Source organism: Salarias fasciatus, chromosome 16, assembly GCF_902148845.1.
Source record: "Salarias fasciatus chromosome 16, fSalaFa1.1, whole genome shotgun sequence".
In the NCBI taxonomy this organism is placed as follows: domain Eukaryota; kingdom Metazoa; phylum Chordata; class Actinopteri; order Blenniiformes; family Blenniidae; genus Salarias; species Salarias fasciatus.
In genome coordinates, this window is record NC_043760.1 from 10,835,930 (window position 1) to 10,856,975 (window position 21,046).

The window sequence follows — 21,046 nt, forward strand, 5'->3', positions numbered from 1 at the left end:
AAGATAATATGAACCTTTCCACTTCATTCTCATTATCTTGATATTTTGACCTTCAACCCCAGACAGCAGTGTGAAAAGTGTCCTTGTAATTATTCTCTCTTTTCTTGGCCTTGATAGATCGCAGTGAAAACAGCCACGTCTTCCCCACTTGTTTTCATTTTTATCATTGAGTTATTAGAGCAGACTGATATGAACAAAGCTGACAGATCAACTGAGAAATGGACGTCTCGCTCATCCAAGGACAAACCTTTTTCTCCTTCAGGTAGTAGCCGATGGCAAAGTTCCTGTCTCCTGACTCGCGCTCCGACTGGAATCTGTCACACAAAGAACAGAGCACTCCCATTACACGGGTTGAGTAAACGTGTTCACTGCTGTGTGTGTGTGTGTGTGTGTGTTGGAATTCATTGACCACACCCCTCATGTGTGCATTACAGCCAGACCTTCCATGCTGTCATGTGACTTCTGTGAAACATGAGCCCCAGCGCCGGGCCTTTTCCTGGAAATGTCTGTTAGCATGCGTCGTCGTCATAAAACATGCACACGTGAGCGCTGACCTTTACCGCAGATGCTAACTGCAGCCTTGGTACTAAAAAGACTGCAGCAGTGTTGGCTTCTTTCTGGAAGTGTGCAGCAGTGAGCCATAGGTGTGTTTTAAAGTTTGTGTTGAATAACCAGGAAGCAAAGGAAAAAGAGGAGGTGGCTGGGGGGGGGGAACGGGACACCAGGAAGCAGAATTCAGTGAGTTCATAGCTTTCCAATGCCGCTCCCGGCTGCTCTTGTTGGATAGAGCAGCTCAGAGCTTCACGTGTGTTTATGAATATAGGTGGAAAAGCTGGTTTGTGATGTGGGAGAGGTGTCTGTGGACTGTTTATACACGAGGCGTGGCAGTCGCACCTTTTTAGAGCACTGACTGACTCCCTTTAAATCAAGAGACCCACAAAAGTATGAATATAATGGAGCTCTGGCTGAAAGAACAGAAAACACTGTTCATAGCTTTATTATCCATAATATATGTGTTCGACATGGGCATGGTGTCTGGGCTGTATGCAGCAGCCGTTTCCATTCGCTGCAGTAAGTTAGGAGGAGAAACATTTGAACCAGACATTGTAAAACCTAATTATTAAATGTATAAGATACTGTATATAATGTCAACTTCATGCCTGAAGATGGGGCTCGTGAGTGCCGTGGCTCTGTACCCACCCCTACATATATGTGGCGCCAGTGAGGGACTTACGTGGCATTGCTGAACCCCACGTACTCATTTCCTGCCATCTTTTTCAGAAAGTTCATGACCTGCAGGCAAAAAGTAGGAGAACATAAGAGTGACAACATGATCCAGCCTGATTTACAGCATCAGATTTCCTTTATGGATGAGGCCGGTGTTTCCAACTTGCACTCACATAGTCAAACTTCTCCGCGTTGCCTGCACCTTGCTGCCGGGAGAAGAAGAACAAGCAGTTAGTACATTTCATTTAGCGGAACGCGGTGCAGAGAAGAAACACGACATCACATTGGTTTAATACTGAAATGATAAATGATACTTCTGACCAATTAAAGCTACTGGAATAGCAGGTGTTAATAGATGTTTTTAATCCAAACAAAATGTGAAAGATCACATGAGCTTTGCCAAGAAAGATACAGGTAGATTCCGAATCATTGATGCAATTGGCTTGCGAACAGGTTACAAAGAGGGAAGTGTGTGTAGTGAGAGGAAGGGAGCTCAAAATTTCAGCTACCAGTTGGACTCAAAAATGCCTTTTAACATGTAAAGACTGGAATACGTGTTAAACTAGGTTTGATATGCTGGTTTGCACAGAGTATGACATGCAGAGAGATGTGGGTGCATACAGGCAGAGGCTGTATTACGGGTTACCGAGTGTGTGTGTGTGTGTGTTTGTGTGTGTGTGTGTAGGATGTTCAGCTACTGTCGGGCAAAGAGTGCCATCAGTGCAGAGAGACTGTCAGCCGAGACAGAAGGGAAAAAGGGAAGGGGAGGTATGGAAGAGGGGAGAGAGGAATGGCCTTTCTTTGAGAGCAGTTTGCAGGATGTGTCTCAGTACGTTTAGCTGAGTGCTGCTGTTCGACGAAGAAAACATCAATGGGGAAACTTTGAATTTACAACATCACGGCAGCATTTTTCTACCACCTTGTTTATATCTGGCATGACTTTTATTTTTGTTTGTTTTCTTAACTGTACTCGTTCTGATTAGGAATATATTTTGAAGTGGTGCGAAGTGAGAAAAGCCAACACTGAATGAGGTGTTAGAGTCACTAAATGGGGGGGTTTCTACAGAGCTGATCGGAGGATAGGCAGAGAGAGAGAGAGAGAGAGACAGACAGAAGGAGAGGGGACGGATCGGGGGGAGATCGGGGAGAGAGTGAGGAGATAGATATGGAAAAGGAAGAAAAAATTACCAACGTCATTTGACCTGCAGCAGCAGTCATTATTTCCCACAGTTCCTAAGTCTGGAAAATATGCAACATACAAAAACAGCAACAACATGTAGCCTTTCAAAAGCACCATGTAACAACAATGTGGGGAGGCAACCATCGCATAGCTTTCCCCAAAAGCTATCTCTGCAACCTGTGCTTCCATTAATAAAAAAAATATATATATGTACACATTAAGAAAAAAAAAACAAAGCAATACATTAAAATCTCTGGTGAGCTGATGAAGACACAAACACATCATCTTCTCAGCAAGTGAATCACCTCTGGGTTTGTTTTAGGCAGGTCAGTACTGATGAAGGTGTTGAGGGGGAGAAAAAAAAGTCTGCATGAATCAGTAACCGCCGGGAAACCTGGCGGACTAAACTAGAGACACACATGCAGGCGCTACGGGGTACGTGAGGAGGACCTGAGAATAACGCCACTGTTAGCCCGTCTGCTCACATCAAACGCTGCAGTGTTTGGGAAATCGTGTGCACGCTGAATGACATGAATGTGGGAAAGTAGCTTAACAAAGCTCACTTTTCCTTCAGTTACAACTACTGACTACTGCAGCGGCTTTCAAAGAGTGATAAGATGAGCTCCCCCTCACAGATGCCTCTAATGCTTTGTCTTTCAATAGTAAATCTTGGCTGAATTCTGGACTTCCTGATATCTTAACATTATAACATTACTATTCTCCATAGGCAGTACAAGCAGACATCTACGTAGTTAAAAAAAACCAACAACAAACCCAGACTATTCCTGCTGTTTCAGGGTAGGCCCATCTTAAACTTTGAAAACCGCTGCTACATTTTTCTCCTGTAAAATCTCAACTTTTTAAATGGCCATAAAATACTAGAAGTGATTGGTGATTATTACGAAATACTGAGTAGGTAATTAGCATTGTGTAATTATTTATCAAGTCAAAAATGGGAGCTCTAATTCCCCTGATAAATACTGAGGTTACTACATCAGTGGTGTTACAGGAAGTGAAACCATTTTCTGTTAAGTAACAGAATGGCATTAAAAAAAAAAATAAAAAAATAGCACTAATTAGCCGTTTCTTGCATCACATCCTAATAAATCCGCGCAGCTGTTAACTAACTCTACCAGCTGGTTACCAACGTGGTGTCAGTCCAGAGCTGTGGGATGATTACCGGTTAATCTGGCTGCATCTGAAAACGGGGCCGATGGGAACGTGGAGCAGAAACAATGTCGCTGGTGGCTGGAAATTCACAACGACCTCTACATTCAGAGTTACACCTATCACTGTGACCTGTGCTGATAAAGTATTAAACTGCTTAAACAGGTCATCGAACAACTTTAGTACATTAGCATGTTGCTTTATATAACTCTTGTTGCAGACTTGTTGAATCGGTTGCACAAACAGAGCAGATTCTGTGATTAACCGATTATAAATCTGACAGCGCTCATAATAAATCCTTCTGTTGGTTGTGAAAATGTGATCAAGAACATGATAGACCGGGTTCATTTGTTTTAAATGTCTTATTTGTGTAACAATAGCTTATAAAGGAAATAGAATTCCAATAACACGTGGGCACTGAAGAGATACACGCTTGAGCTACAGACAAACAAATATCACGTGTTTCCACACATGTCTTCATGTGCAGAGAAAAGGTGGTGTTATTATGACAACACCTATACAAGAAAGTTCCTGTAAAATTTGTTGTTGGCATCGAGTTGGCTGGCGTCTTTTCAAGTTTAATAAAAACTAAATGATCATGCCCTCCAGCTCACAGTGTTTCATTAGTCATTCAAGGAGTTTAAAGTGCTTGGGAGAAAAAAAAACTAAAGGTAAAACTCCAGTTAAATCCTTGCTAATAATGTAATAATCAGTGAATTATTTGCACAGTAAAAAGGCATGAAAAAGAATTTAAAAAAAAAAAACAAAAACAAACAAAAAACCAGGTGTTCGATAAACACAGCTGACAGGAAACGTGTGATCCGCTCCTCTGAGTGCGTGTCTGTGCTAATTCACTGCTAGCACTAATCAAGCAGAGAGCTCCTGGTAGAGTTAAAGAATTAAAGGTCAGAATGATCATGCTAATAATCTGATCACTGCTATGATCAGATTAAGAGGCTCGACACTGCCCGTGTGTGTAAACCCACGGACAAAGATAGCAGCCGAGCCGAGCCACATTTAACTGGGTGAAACTGGTTGGATCTGTCGGCTGATTCCTGGATTCAAACAGGGCGACGCTGAGCGTGATGAGCCGACTCCTGATGGGACTCCTTCCGCATGTGTGTGTGTGTGCGTGTGTGTGTATGCCTGCACCTGTGTTTGGCAGGTTATTTTCAACTGGCACAATCAGAGTGTGAGAACAGAGGCAGCTAAATGCCCTTCAGGAACGATTAGCAAAGCCTTAACACCACGACCGAGCACATGGCAGTGGACTGAAGGAGCGACTTAGCCGAGTCAAGGATTGTAAATCTCTGAACGCAGTGGAGAGAAACGCATGCGATGATGGTATTAAAATCTGTGAGTTTTTCTGTGTTCAAACACAAAAGGGGTTAATAAGGGTCACTTTGTTCTTATCTGCTGCCAATATTAGCCTTAGGTTTATCTCACTGATAAAGCAGCTCAGCGATTCCGGCCGTACACGGCGTTTTCTTGCAAAGGTTTCACAGGAAGTGACACTGACTGCACATGAAAACACTCATCAAGAGAGAAAGAGATGGAGAGACACAGGAAACAAGTGTGTCTGCTTTTACCTTTATCAGTGAAGTACAAACAATAGCGCCAGCGTTCACCATGGGGTTGTGGGGCTTATCTGGAAGACAACAAGAGCTTCATTAGATGCACAATCAAAGGTCAGGTTTGAGAATCAAGAGCTCAGTCTATAGACACATCAAACAACAGGTGTCAAGTACGCACTGAGCACACATTGACTTAAGATATTAAAAATAAGCAAAGCAGTGCAAGGAGAAAAGACACAGCTTTTTGGGTTTGAAGGTTGATGGACAAGATATGAAATGTTTACATCGACTTAAAGTGGAGAAACATGATCAGATTGGCAAGGTGACAATTTAAAGAAAATGTTCCGGGGTGTTGGTTGAGGTGAAATGATCCTTAAGGGACAATGATTAGTCCGCCCTCACAAACTAACAGAACAGGCCAATCTTAACATCAGGACCAGGAAGCCATTACATAGTGTGCTAATGCAGGAGCAAATACTCCACCTCCTGTTTGGTTCACTTCTTCTCTTCGAGAAACGGTTGACGATATATCATTATTTAAGACGCTATAGTAATAAAAATGTAACTGAACAAGCCAGACTACTCTGTGAATAAGTACCCACACAAAGAGAAAACATGCAGATCCTATACTAAATGCTCCCTCGATTCTCATTATTAATGGCTCCACTAATCAAACCAGAAATGTTCTAACTGAGCTAACCACAATAATTGATTAATTTGTTGTATAATTATGCTAAATTATACATCCCATCACAACAAATCAAATGATTACTGTAGCAGCTGCAGATGTCTCACGCTGCCAGATTCTTGCCCACCCACAGCTTCACATTGGTGTCACCAAGCACTGAGATGTGAAGTACATAAAAATCCCCGACATTATGCTGGCTTAATGCCAGCAAAGTCTCAAACCTCAATCAAATACCGACAGTCAGAAGGTTCATAAATACATGGTTGGATGAGTTGGTTGTGGAGAAAAAAGTCGACTGGCCCTCAGAGCCATGAGCTTAAATAGACTCAACATCTTTGATTTGAATTAAAGCTGCCGAACAAAATATGCAATCAAGCCTTGAGAAACTCGGAGCTGCAAACAAACGGTATTGCAGATACCTACTGATGCGTCATAAGCTCCTGTGGGTGTAATGAGTTTGAATCTATTTGTCAAAGAACAGCACACTAAACTCTTCACATCGTGGCTGCATTACAACTGCTGTGGAGAACATTTGTGTTTGTCTGGCAGGCAGAAGTATCTGGTCCACTGTGAGTGGATGTGAGGGGGCTGGCGGTTATCTGTGCTCATAAAGCGGCTCACAAACATTCCAGTGTGAGCACAGCGACTACGCAGGGAGACTCAGCGAAAGAAAGATCTAGTAAAAAAGGAGAAATGAAAGTGAAGTTATGTCATCTGGTTATTCATCCCGACGATTCATTTTTCTCTTATCTCAGTCCTTTCCTGAAGTGCGCTTCCTCTTCGGATTAAACAATACTGTGGAAACTAATGACAGAAAGGATTCCTCCCTCAGCCTGCCTCCCACGCATTTCCTCGTTTATTCAACAGCGCGATCTCTGGGAGATCCTCGTGATAAGAGAAGCACCGATTTGAGGATTGGGGCATTTCCACCGACGACCCTGTTAACTATTCTGTCTAAATGTCTTCACCTGCTGAGCGTGGTGAATAGTTTGAGGCCACTGTGAGTATTTTCACGGTGATGTTTAAACAAACTCTCCACACAGCTTGCTAGTGCTTACATCTGACTCACACCCCTCACAGCTCCAGCACGTTCTCTGCCCTGATGCCACTGATGACTAACTAACCAAGAATGTGGAGACAGACCAGCCCACAGACATCCCTGGGTCATGGGGAAATGCTGCACACAGTAGCCGTCTATGAGGAGAATGCCAAAAATGCAGAGGGACTAAACCGGGTCCTTTTCACCCCCCCCCCCATGTACACCGTTTAGATATGATAATCAAAACTTAGCAAAGTCTCTGCAGCTTGTGCAGTCAGGAGAGTGAGAGCTACCTCTTCGTTTCATGCTCCCTCCAACAGCAATGCAATTAGCATCAACTGACACATTCAAAAATAGAGTTCTATGCATTTTGATTCTATAAAAGATACTGAAATATAAACCAAAATGCAACACCAAGCAGTGACAAATTCTTGAACAAGAGAAACATTATTAATCAGGAATATTAATGGAGTTTGTACTTTCCCACTCTAACATGGCCTTGTTGGCATTCGTGTGGGTGATTTACTGGCTTCAACAGAGTGGACTGATATAAAGTGACTCCTGACACTCAAAGGCAAGAGAAAGTGAAACTACAGGAAAGCTGCAATGTTAGTCACCCCTGTGTGTTTAAGCCTGCGTGCATCAGTGTCCTGTGGCCGATACACAAAAATGTCGACATCTGTCCAATTTTAATTAGTTTTTTGCTTTAGAAAGTAAAAATGAGGTTATAACAAGACTTGGTCAGCAGAGTCTTTATCAATATATGATCCTCATCTTCGGGGTCATCTTATATCTCTGAGATGTATAAGAGTCTAAAGTTGACGTCAGTCGAAATCGAAAGTGTTTGCAACCCTGAGATCCCAAGACAGTATTATTCAACATCCCACCCCTCCTCTGCCTCGTGCTTTGTGTCTGTAGGTGTGTTCATATCATATCAATAACATAAAAAAGCAATAATGTGTGACAACATGAATCAACTGATGTGTCAACGCGATAGTGTAACAGCTTGCCCCGTTGTGTTTTTTTCCATCGCAGCTTCAATAATGCGACTGAAATAACAGCAGTTTTCTTATGTAAAAAACAGGAAACTGCACCCTGTTGACGCCACATGGCACAGTGGGTTATCAGACCTGCTCTCCACTGGAGCACACGGCTGTGTTTATGGGCTGATAAGACACCAGCTACGCACGTAAAGAAGGAGCAAACAAAACTCACCTTCATCATTGAGGAAGAGTTTATTGAATCGGAGGCCGCTGGGCTCCTTCCCGATGAAGCTGTGCACGTACTCTGTGCCGTGGTCGTGAACGGCGACGGCGTACTTCAGGGGCTTCACACACGACTGCAAACAGAAGGGGACCTTGGTGTCTCCCACAGTGTGTCTGCAACAGACAATAGATATCACGTTATCTAAGCAGGGCAAGGCAACCGCTGCGTCTATGATCAGGAAAATGTGGACAAAAACACTGAAGTTTACGCTTCTCAATGAGGCAGCGCTGAAGAAACCATAAACTGAAGTCACACAGCAAAGAAACACAACAAGGTTATCTTTATGACTTCTTCTGCTCCACAAACATACTGCCATGGAATTTTACGGGAGCATAACAGAGAACAGGCCGATCAAAACACCAACCGACGTTACACAACACCTGAGATAACGCACATGAAATCCAACATAACGAAAAAGAAACAGGCTGCTTCTATCAATAATTTATCATTACACAATATTTCAAGGTGAACACTTCAAACAGCATTTCATTAAAAAAAACTGTCAGAGGTTATTCGGCTGCTTTCTTTTGCAAGGTTGCAAGGTCGCTCACACTTAACGTCAATGTCACCAGGTGTTCTCACTTAAGCGGTAGTTTATGGTTGTCCCAGGTAATATCAATAATAAACTGGCCTGTTAGCATTTCTCTCTGACAGCTCAGGATGGGCTTCAGTACTTATTTAACAAGCCTGGGGCAGAAAGAGGTCATTTCAGGCAGGAATGCTCACGACAGGAAGTGCAACACCAACTTAAAAACATCGAGCAGGTGTTACAGGTGACGTCCTAAAATGTTAAACCATGGCCATCGTGTTGAGTCTGCGGCCTCACCTCTGTCCGTCGACGGTGCACAGGGAGACCGCCCACAGGTCGGGGCTGAATTTGGCCAGTTGAGGAATGTAGTCTGCGACCTGAAAGAGAATTGGGGCAGGTGAGCGTGTGTGTCGGCAGCGGAACAGCGGCGGCTCACTTTACACCGCTGACGTCTGCCGGGGCTCGGGCTTCAATGGAAAAGTCACACTGCCGACAGCGCACAAAGACCAGACTCGGATCAAATCAGCATCCAGAGAAAGGAGCAATCCACCCTTGAACATGGAGGTTAGGAGAGCTTACCTTAACGTCCTCCAGCCGCCACACCGACTAACCACTTCAATTATTTAGATCAAACCAGTGGGAGGGAAGTGCTGAATCGTGGTACTGAATGGTTTCACACATCTCTGCTCAGCCGGATCAATTTGATGAATGTGTCGTCACGGAAATGGAAAGTCTTGGTAACCAGCTGCAAAATATCAAGTACCTAAAACATGCTTGCTGTGCATTCATTTGAGAAGAAACTCGGAAATAACCACTTACCTAATCAGTGTGAGAAAAAGCATCCCACAAGTCAGCCCTTTAAAATAAATCTGCTGATAAATGAGCATATACGGGGCTGAAGTAATGCCTTCTAAGTCAATATTACTGATAAACTTCACTTCTATTCTTATCACATAATTACTGTTTTTTGTAGCTATCTTACTGCTTAAGCTAGGGCAATATCTCTATTTTCAAAGAGTTTTCTCCTAAAGTTCATGTACAGCCACTTAACATTAGCATTTCTGAGCTCTCCATAACATCTCCAACTTCCAGTCTGTGTTTTTCCACAAGCAAGAAATAGCAGCTCTCCCACTCATTTTTTCATGAAGAAACAGTTTTCTGAACAGTATTTCTTTATGAGGATACATCTGGAATGTGCTGATTGGTGTATCTAAAGAGAAAACAAAAATTCTGGCATCACAGTGCAGAAAATGGGGAGTTGCTGCTAAGTATTATGTCTATAACTGATGGCACATTCCAAAGATAAAATCTCATTTTTTGGCTCTTAGTCATCCAGCAACAAAGCTAAAACAAAACAAATGGGTGTGTCTGAGTGTCTGCAGAGTACAGTGAGGGTGAAAGGATGAGAGAGAGGAGACTAAAACATTGTCTTCTAGTTGAATCACAGCAGTGTAAATGGAAGAAACCCTGAAACGACCACGCTGCAGACGTGTCTGGGAATGACTGCCAGATAGTCTTGATCTACTTTCTAATGTCAGGTCTCAACAAACAGAACTTCACCGAAGCAGAAATACTTGACCGGCATGTGAAAGTAGCAGCAAACTCACCAAGGCTGGAAACACCACTGTGTTACTTTGAGCATGTTCAAGGGTGGATATTTTTTTCCTGTTCTATAGCGCTGGTTCTTCCACTACAGTATAGTAATGGAAACAACCGTAAGCCTGGTCTACACATTTGAGCCCACCTGGATGCAGACGGACACAACACGCCCGTGGGAACGATTGGGTAATTATCACGATGTACCGGGAAAAAGAGAGAAGAGTCACGGATCTCAGGACACACCTGTCCTCCAGCAAGAGTTTTGGCATTCTCATACAGCTCATCAATATGGGAGGTGAAGGACTGGAAGTCTGGGATGACGAACTTCTTGCGGAAGGCCTGAGTGAGCAGGACAATGTTGCTCTGGACACACCTGATGGACAAACCACAAATAAGCATGCTCAAAAAATCATGACTGCATGCAACCCGGAGAGGAAAGTTTGTCAACCCAGTTGGCAACTGTGTGGTCTGACAAGCTTCCACAGAATGTAGAAAACAGAAGTTTGATGAAGAGGCTTCATCACGACAACATATTGATCAGCTTCATCAAGCTCAGCTTATCGGCTCACTTTATCAAGCATCAACGGTTTCTGAAAATCATGAACACTCTGTGTGTATTATTGAAAAGTCTTAAACGCTGAACTGTAATCCAGTTGGACAAACACTGAAATATTTCATTCATAACTTCACAAAATAAAGATATTGGGAAGTGAAACCAATACATAAAGCTAAACTCGCCAGAGGTGAAACTGCTGAGTCTGAGGCTTTACTCTAAAAAAGGAAGACAGAGCATATTAACATGACTATATAACAGAATTCTCTGGCAAATTTTAGTGAAGTGTGTATAACAAAAGGGTTTATTATTCATCTATTAAATTACAATGAAAACCAGTGAAAAAAGCTGCATACCTACACTACTGATAGTTTGTTCTGTAAGAAATGAAGAGTCATGATGTTTGATGAACGCATTTTGTATTTGTGTAATAAGCAAATGAAAACTTGCGTGTTTAAATTTGCTTATTGTGGCAATCAAAATACACACAATGCTTCTTTCCAGGCTGGAGTGAGCACAGATTACTGGGATATGAGGGGATAAAAGAAAATAAGGTGCCACTGATGCAGACAGCCAAAAGCAGAAAGGACCAGCCTTACTTTTTGAACAAGTGCCTGTCCAGAGTGACGCCGTCTGAAGTGTTCTTCAGGGTTTCTTTGAGGGTCTCCATGCATTCCTTCAGTCTGGGATCTCCAGTGCGAAGGCCAGTGGCTTTTAGTGCCTGGAAAAAAAAGAAACAAGTCAAACTATCAACTATACTGGAAATGAAACTGTGTGAAAGTTTAAGGACATGACTGGAAATTCTTTGAAGAATTAAGATATTTCTCTTATCAAAGTAAGTTCACCATGGAATGTTTAGCTGCTCTAAATCTGCTTTTATCATCAGAGGCACATTTTGTTTAGGCTCGGGTCTGTCATGTAAAATTAAACTGAATTCAGCATTTTAAAATTTGTTCCGAAGCCTTTGACCAGTGTGGCTTGAGAAAAAAAGAAATAAAAATCACAGTTCGGGATTTCGAATTAATTTTTTACAAAGAAAAAACAAAAAACATTTGAATGCTGACAGAGCAATGACAAAATTATTATAAATTTAATCTCCTTACCACTACCAGTAACACATTTTATGCAATAGAAATTAAACAAATAATCAATGAAAATTAAATAACATCTGTGTTGTAATCTATACTCAGCCATTTTTGTCAGAGAAAATATGGAGACAGGAAGTCAAGTCAACCTGACAAACACTCCTAGATGTCAGTTATTATCCACGGACTGTTTGGGAGATACAGGTTCTTTTGAAATAATAATAAAATGTTGGAATATGCACTTATATTTAATTTCTGAGGCTTTTGCCACCAGTTTAACACAAACAGGTGAGCTGATAGGAAATGTCAGTGTCGTTGTTTGACATCAAATGGTTTGCAGCTCAGTCTCTGTCCGATCATTTTCTCTTCTGGTGTTTTCCACTGAATATAATGTTCCATGAGGTGGCTAGGTTATGTAACGAGTCTACGTAGCAAAATAAATGACGCTGAAAATTTGCTTGTGACACTTTGAGAAGCCTCATGAAAAAAATATAGGAAAAATAAATATCTGAAAAATGGCAAAGACGCCCGAAGAGTCTGCTCAGGTGAGGTTACTAAATATTTGTACTTCCCACATCTAAAATCTACCCTGGTCGTCGCCCAGGAGCTATGTTATCATTAGATGATCAGCCATAACTTTACAACCACCTGCTTTGGATTTTGGAGATAAACCTCGAACTGCCAAAACAGGATTGATCTGTTAAAGCGTGAACTCTGCTGAACTTGTTAAGGTGAGCTGTGTTATTTGGCACTGGGACGTTAGCAGCAGATCCTTTAGGTGCTGCAGTTAAGAGGTGGGGCCTCTGTGGGACTCACTGCACCTCTACGACCCCGTCACCAGTCCACTCGTACTCCTTCTTTGGAACACAACCAGACCAGCCAACAGGAGCTACGGGTGAAAGCTGCTCTGATACAGTCATGAAGACAAAAAACTAGTTCTTGTCAAAATCTTGAGTACTTTCACTTCCAATTTTTCTGCTGAGGAAACAAAATGTCTGCTATATCGCACTAACAGGTGTCAATATAAAGACATGATCAGTGTTATTCCCTTCACCAGTGGTTGTAATGTTTAGGGATGCACCAATCTGCAAGGCTTCACTTCCGATCCCGATATTTTAATTTGAATATCTGCTGAGACAGATACTATTCTGACACCAGAGCTGTTAGTTTTATTATTATCATTGCCATTACTGTTGATTTTACATGAGGCTGTAATGAACTCCTGTGTACAGTCAAGTATGAAAAGTACAAAAGTATGAATGTATGTCCTAAAAGGCAACTTGAGGTAAGTATAGGGTAAGAGAAGAAAGCCAGGAAAACAGGAAATCCTGTTAACAGCAAAACAAATATACAACTGTAAGAGTTTCAACTTGACGGTCAATATTTATTGAATTCTAGATGGATATCCACGATGGGGAAAACCTCTCTAACACCAGCTCTCTCCAAATCACATACAAAGGGCTGCTTCATCCGAGGACCATAAATTAATTCCATTCTTGCTCAGGTAACAACGACAAATCAAAGTTTTTGAAATAACAGAAAAGTGCAACGAGTGTAAACATGTTAAACGCACATTAATAATGAAACTGATACTAGATTGGATCACCCCATCCTCAGTAATGTTAAGGCTGACTGGTTTATGTGTGTGTACACTTATTAAAACTACAAAGGCACCATGCTGCATTGAATCCGCAGGACTTACCGTGAGGAACTTGTGAGCAGGAATCTTCTCTTGACCTTCAGCGACTGTGTAGAAGAGCAAATCCTCCAAACTGGGGAGGATTCCTGCATTTCTTCTCCTGCGTTACAGAGAGAGAGAGAAACACAAGAAACAATTTTTTTTCAGTTAAATAGCAATCCATAAGGAGAGAAGAAACTCTTGAAGGACGTCTATTTTTAGTTTTTTTTTTTTTTTACATGGGATAAAACACGCGGCATAAACCACAATAAAATCTGCCTCCACTTCCTGAGTTAATGATGTAAACACAGAGCTTATCTGTGGCTGTTGATAGTCTTATCACATTAGTGAAGGATTTCAGAGACACATACTAGAAATAGGCAGTCCAAGGGGAAGCTTTAGCCACAGGTGTGTGTGAGTGTAACAAAGTAATTAAAGGCTTTGTCATGCACATAATCCCAGCATTACCTAATGTTTCCTGTTGGCAGAGGTACCAGTTGACAATTTACAGCAGGATATGAGAAGATATTACACTGAAACCTAAACTGCTGCTGAAAAGCAGGTCTATAATGTTGCGCAAGACTTTAAGTCAACTCCTCGCTCTCCTCTGCAGCGCAGCTACACATCGGCTCACATTTGGGTTTAGCTGTGGTGTCTGGACGGAGAAATATCAGACCAGGCCTGAATTCCAGGAATTCTCCGGCCTTCAGTCCGAGTCATCCGTCTGTGGACAGTGGATTAATAAAGCCAACATTGTGGCCCGTTCACACGCTGGTCATGACGCAGCAGCGCGGCCTGCAGCAGAGAAGACTCGGTTCTGTCCCGGGGGAGAAAACTGAATGTGGACCTTCATACAAGGCTAATTTTCAAACTCCACAAGAGAAGACACAGAACTGAGCAGTGTAATGCACACGGCCTTCACATAAGCTCAAAGTGAGTACAAATCAAATTAAAAAAAGTGTGTCCCCAATCCGTAAAATAAAAGCTTAAACAGGTTGCTAGATGTTCACAGATTACAGTGAACAACCATTACCAGACAAAACTCAGGAGGGAAAAGTATGTGACTAAATAATGACTTATCAAAACTACTTTTAATTGAAAGATATGGGAATAAATGCCTTGCTTTGTAGCAAAACTTCACTTTATGGAGGTAGTCACATATTTTCCCACTTTGTCCATCTTCCCCCCTAGAAGGCCCAGCTGGCAAACATCTACAAAGCGTATACATTCACATATGAATCTCAAGTGGTATTTTTTAATTTTGTGCGAATTTATTCTGTGTGATGGAAACTCCAAAATAAAGCCATGTGCTACATGACACAGGATTTGAGGGTACTGTCGCTGGTGAGCACCATGGACACGTGAGCATTTCAAATTCCAGGATTCGTTTCTACCTTTCCCAGTCAGTGCGCCTCTGTTCCCCACAGAGCAAACATTCCTGACCCAGGCCAGGTAGCAGCGCCTGAACGTGCGCAAACAAACAAGAATCCTCTGAAAGGACTGCAGGTGAGGCGTGTATAATTGAAAGGGAGAGTTATTGACTCGACATCTGTCCCTACAACAGCACTATCAATGTGTGCGCCGCAGAGTCACAAGGCAAGTGGAAATACTCATCCTGATATATTTATGAGTACACTTAAAGTAAATATAGATGTACTTGTGAGAAAACATGTTGAGGCAAGGCAGGGAACAAACCGCTGAAGCTGAGCTCTGAAACCCTTAAACCGTTTGTCGCTGCTGGTGGGACGGAGAAATTAAAGAGAAGCTCATTAACCACCAACACATGCCGTTAAGTGGGGAAAGGTGTGTTTGTGTTTCTGTTCCAATACGTGCTGCGGCCAATTGGCAGGCGGGCGACCGTGAAGCGACTGCAGAAGGCATGAGGGCACATCAGGGTGATTAAAGGAGCGTCAAGGCAGGATCAACGTATTAGTGGGAAAGGACGTCACTAAGCCTCTGAAAACTTCTGTAACACATCTCTCCGTGTTCAGTATTAGCATTTGCTTATGATATGCATCTATTACGCGGCATACATTATCTGCATTTTGCATTTTTTGTAAATCTACATTCATTTTAGCAATATAATTGACAGCTACTAAAAATAAACACACTAGATTTACCGACATATAATGTGCTGCTGAAGCAAAAACCTGTTAGACAAGATCATTAGTCTAAATCCACAGTAACAGTCGTAAAGTATATGCAGTTATACAAATTTGTGGTGAACTCTATAGTTCTGACCTCTCGCCAGAAATTCCAAGTTCCCCTCACCTATTTTCAGTCTGTGTTGCAGACAAATATCCAACATCTTTAGTCAGGTTTCCCTATGAACACACATATCTAACAAAAAACAGGATCAATCTCGAGCAGCACTGCACACTGTCATCTTGTCACACATAATAAAGCCATGGTACATGGACCAATATTTATATCACTGACAGTTTTTCAGAATATATTGGAACAGTGGTTGTAATAAGTATATGGAAACTGTTCTGCAGTTTACAGATTAAGCAGTGACTGCTTCATTTCCATTATCAATAGAGGAAACCTTTAACAGACATGAGGGAGTGAAATGAGAAGGTGACAATGGTTGTTTTTGCATGAAGTTATCCACATGTGAGGGACCGTAGTTTTGTGTAAGGGTAGATATCTTACAAGTCAAATGAATATCAAGAAAATCAAATCGGTACTATTCACTTGGGATAGTTTTTCCAACATCCAGCATCCGCTTACATGCACGAGCACCGTTGTTACAATACTAACCTGTCCTCAGCGCGTCGTTTTTCTTTATTCGCACTACGCCAAGTTATGGCGCACTCAACGGTAAGTAAACCCCCAAACATTCTTCTCCGCCATTCTGCAACAACGCTCTGTCCTTCTACGCGCGCACTGAACCAGGGCCAGTGCACGCTATTGACATGTACGTGCAGGGGGCAGGTAGAACGGCGAAGGGATTTGATTGGTTTACAACCAAGGTGTCCCGGCAAGACTACTGGTTGCTGTTTTTCCTGTTTTACTCCTGCTGTAGATAGCGGATATTCTCCGCTCTTCTTTAAGAACACGCTATGAATTGCTTCCCATCGGGTCATAAAGATCATTTTAACCAGTATTTAAAAACATGTATCTAATTCAGATCGCCAACCCTAGCTTTAAAGGATTACAAGTTTTAAGAGTTTTGAAGTAAATCTGAGAAGTGAAGTGCAGTTTCAGGCATGTATAATTCTGCTGCATAGACGTGAAATCAGCCTAGGATGTTAACAAAAAAAAAAGCAAATACATCGACCCTTATTGGTGCCCCCCTGCCCCCCCCCCCAAAAAAAAAAAGAAAAGCTAAATCAACTATCTATGTCTATGTGAACTAGCGACAGTACAAGAAACACTCTTTACACACTTTGCATTTTCCTTGTAGCTCAGAATACAGGTCTGCTTAGCAGCAGATCAGAGCAAAGCAAGTCATAGCAGAGGTCAAATCTTGAGTTTTTGAAGCAAATAGTGTAGTTATTGCGCCCCATAGCAGAAAAAAAAAAAAAAAAAACAAATAACGACAAACTGTTCGAATGTTTCCAGTACTCCACAGATGGCTGTCTTAACACGTGCCACATGTCCACTTCACATAATCCTTTGGTTTGAGTGACTGAAAGTCTCAGCTGGCAATAGATGAGCAACGTGAAGGGAGGTAAATGAGCGGTGTGTTTAAACTGCACAATCAGGTGTGAATACTGCCTGAATTCCCCGTTTTGTTTGCAGTGGTGTATTTAAAAACCAGCGTGGCCAGATGGCTCAGTCCATTTGCCATTTTGAGTCCTGGTCATCGATGTAAGCAGAACACTTCAAGAGTCCCCTGGATACAAGGTAAAAACCCTTTTTATGTGTTTTTTAGGCTCTGGAGGAGACTGTTTATTGAGATGACCAGGCTGTCACCACCCCCCCGCCCTTTGGTTCACCTTTGGCAATAAAGGAGTAATAAATCCTGTCACACAACAGAAAAATGTGTTAACCACTCAGGTCAAACATAAACGACTGGAAAAAAACAGAATGAATGTCAGTTTCAGAGATCATCCATTCCATTTGTTGCTCTCAGATGGTGGGAGACGCTCACTGAAAATGCATCTTTAAACTGAGTTACTGACTGAAGGTATAAATCTCAGTAACCGATTGGTACATAATGCTGATGATAATGCTAAAAGATGCTTCAAAAGTAAAATGTTCAGTCCCAATAAGCAGTAACAGCAGAAAGCCCATCAATCTATGTCCTCTCTGAGCCGAAACAGCGACTGTGTCTCATGTAAAGTGATGACCCTTCTTCACGTCAGCACTCAAAGACGTTTAAACATGGAGACTAAATGATTTTAAACATAAAATAAGACAATGACCTTATGACAGTCATGAGACCATATTATACAAATAAAATAAAGAAAACAAAAAATGCATATAAGAATAAGCTGTAGACCAAAGACATACACAGACATTGAAGCATTACAAGATCTGGAAGTGAGAGGGATCAAGAGGAACTCTGAACAGGACCACATCAGTGACCAGGATTAATGTCTTTAAGGTATACATTCAAGCTTCATTTCAATTAAGTTGTGAAGATCAAAAGAGCAATTTGTCTGTTTACATCGTCTTAATCCACTCCGGCTCCACCCACTACTGTTGAAAGTAATGGCACAGACAGCTCCAGGTAAATGGCACAGAGCCAAGGACATTCTTCCTACACAACATGGCCAAGAGGTCTCAGTCGAATATAATCCGTCACTGAATTTACACCAGACCTCTGGCACAGTCTACAGCCTGAGATACACAATATTTGAATCCCGTTATTTAAATTATGATGAAACCGGAGGAGAAATCACTGTTCCTCTTTGCCGCTATATCAATGGGGTTATTTCGTCACACTTCAGGCATGCACATTATTAACCATGCTTCCTTCTGCAGCAGTGAGTCACCGTCAGTAATCTGATCATGTGCACAGACAGATATGACCCACAATGTGTGAATCACAGGATCAATGTCCCTAAAATGAGAACAGGACATGAGGATTTTACAACCATGATTGATACTATAGAAGGAAACCATCCAGTGCAAACAGAACATGCATTTGGTCACACTTCTTGATATGGAATAAACATGACTGAATGAAATTCTTTCACATACCAGAAAACAACTGTGGGGAGAAGCTGAAGCTGTGTGACACCGTTTCATTTTTGAACTTCCACAGGGCAGGAAGGAGGAAACCCATCCATCCAGAGCCATTATATGAAAGCAGAAGGCTCAGTGGAAAAAAACCAACTCTCCACTTCATAGCTCAATGGTGACGACGCCTCGCCCACTTATATCTTCCTTTCTAGGTCAGGAAATATCCCACAAAAAAAGTGCTGTGGTTCAAAGGGAAACCACGTGCTCTGCGTCACTGCACTCAGCCAGCTGACTGCTGGGAAACTCAATGAAACTGTAGACACGCTTCTCTTTAATTAAAGAATCCAAATCTTGGCAGACTTTTTTTTCTATATTTACAGCTTACTTTGTGCTACGAATAAAGTCTACGGTAACGGCAGTGCTTCAGGTTTTAAATGAAACACATGGAGTTATGTGATTTCTATTAAACATTTGTCTATGCTCGACCTTGAACATTTTATTGATACTGTTTATATATACTTATTTATGATTCTTGGTTTTTTTTTCCTCTTACTGGCTGCTGTAACAAACATTTTTCATTGTGGGACAATGAAGGGAATATCTACTATTTGATCGAACAATTGTGCAAGCGAAAACTGCAAATAACATGTATCCTTTACAAGTCTACAACAGAGAGGTAGATGATGTAAGATGACAGTCTTTACTGAAGTAGAAGTGCAGACACTTTTAAGAAAAAAGACTGACAAAAGTAACAATAATACCCTTAAATAGTAGACATTTAGAACTGCTGCTACAATAATACAAAGTCATAAATACTGAGGTACAGATTACCTCCTCTGGTACAAAATCAGCTGCTGTTTAGCAACGTTTTGTGCAAAGTTTTAAGCAAGTTAATGTGAACTCAGTTGTATGCGTAATAGTATGGAGTAATTAGTGTCTTTTTTTCAACTGGATTTTAAGGAAACTTGGCTTTGGCTTTCTTCATCTCCCTTCAGTTATTACTGTTTGACACTGGCATTTTAAGAACTAACCTTTGTTTATCCTTAAAGCTTTTGAATTATTGAAGCAATGTGAAAACTCTTTGAAAAGCTGTAAATGTGGTCAAAAAGAGTTAACTCCAGTCTTGTTGAAGCAGTCACGATGTATTCGGAGTTGGTTTCAGGTCAGTGAAAAGTTGGCACAGAGCACACTGGAACATTTTCCATCTACTTTTCCTCCCCAAGCAAGACGCTCACAGATTACCGAGACAAAAAGATTATTATGAATAAAAGGCATATTATTATTCATGCATAGAGTTTCTGTAGTTTAATTTTAGAATTGTATTCTTGTGTAACTGCAACACAAGAGCGTGGTAAACACCTTTAATCAATGTAGTGCACTTTATTTTTGCCCTTTCCATTAAGTGTGTGTATATATACATACTAATATGTACCACAAGGCTGTGCAATATGGCCAGACCAATTTAACTGTTCAAGTCAGTAGATATTGATAATGATCACAATCTATGCTCCTTCCTGTCTAACTTTAGCAATAAATAAATATACAATCATAGACAATAACAAATCTTTGAGATTTAATTTTTAACCCTGCACCAACTTACAGTATATTCTTACATTTAATAATGTTGCTGGAAATCCAGACAATTGTCAACAAATCTCTAAAGCAGGGGTGTCAAACAAATGACCCATGGGAAAAGCCCAACCTGCAGGGAAAACCCAGGCCGCAAGACAGTTACCTTGTTGCTATCAAACTGGCCTAAACCATCCTGTCAGGGGGAAATAGTAAAAACATGCCAAATGCAACAGCTATTGGACATTTCACTGTAATTAGCAAGAGAGGTTATCAAAAAAGATTGACTTCACCACACTGTAGCCATTTTCAGTAATATTTTGGTTTTGTGAAAATATAGATGTTTTACCAGTCTGGCCATTCAAGATGAAATTGTGATGTGTGGCCCCTGACATCCCTGTTCAAAATGGTTCAGATAACTCACTTTTAATTTGAGTCAGTCACTAGTATAGAAAGACAGATTAGTTAATTCCTACTGCTCCACATACACATGACAGTGCCTACTTTAAGTCAACATACAATATACATACATTACTGAGAAGAATGATGTGTTCAACTGGTTTAATTCCAATTTAAAACTACAATGAGATGTGATTTGTATTGCTACTCATCAGGTTAGGGTATCCAGGCGAGAGCATTACGTGGCGTGAAGGAGAAGGTCATGATAGAAATCACTAGAAGCCATGTGAGGTAACACAGATGACAATGGTTTCTTCAACCGTCGTGGGGCTTGGAGGTGATTTAAGGGCCCTGGCT

At 41.4% G+C, this 21,046-nt stretch overlaps 1 protein-coding gene across 3 annotated transcripts in view; it reads right to left on the bottom strand.

Annotated features, from left to right (window-relative positions):
* Positions 1-21,046, bottom strand: part of glsb (glutaminase b) — a 37,658-nt gene that overhangs the window by 14,527 nt on the left and 2,085 nt on the right. For 2 of the 3 annotated variants that reach the window (XM_030112847.1, XM_030112848.1), the window contains exons 2-10: positions 13,610-13,706; positions 11,422-11,543; positions 10,513-10,642; positions 8,968-9,047; positions 8,091-8,254; positions 5,164-5,222; positions 1,401-1,433; positions 1,235-1,293; positions 248-314 (exon numbers count right to left, since the gene is read on the bottom strand). In XM_030112847.1, the coding sequence (XP_029968707.1) occupies positions 248-314; positions 1,235-1,293; positions 1,401-1,433; positions 5,164-5,222; positions 8,091-8,254; positions 8,968-9,047; positions 10,513-10,642; positions 11,422-11,543; positions 13,610-13,706 (811 nt within the window). Of the gene's footprint in view, positions 1-247; positions 315-1,234; positions 1,294-1,400; positions 1,434-2,415; positions 4,252-5,163; positions 5,223-8,090; positions 8,255-8,967; positions 9,048-10,512; positions 10,643-11,421; positions 11,544-13,609; positions 13,707-21,046 lie in introns of those variants that run through there. The other variant, XM_030112849.1, reaches the window with a different exon arrangement.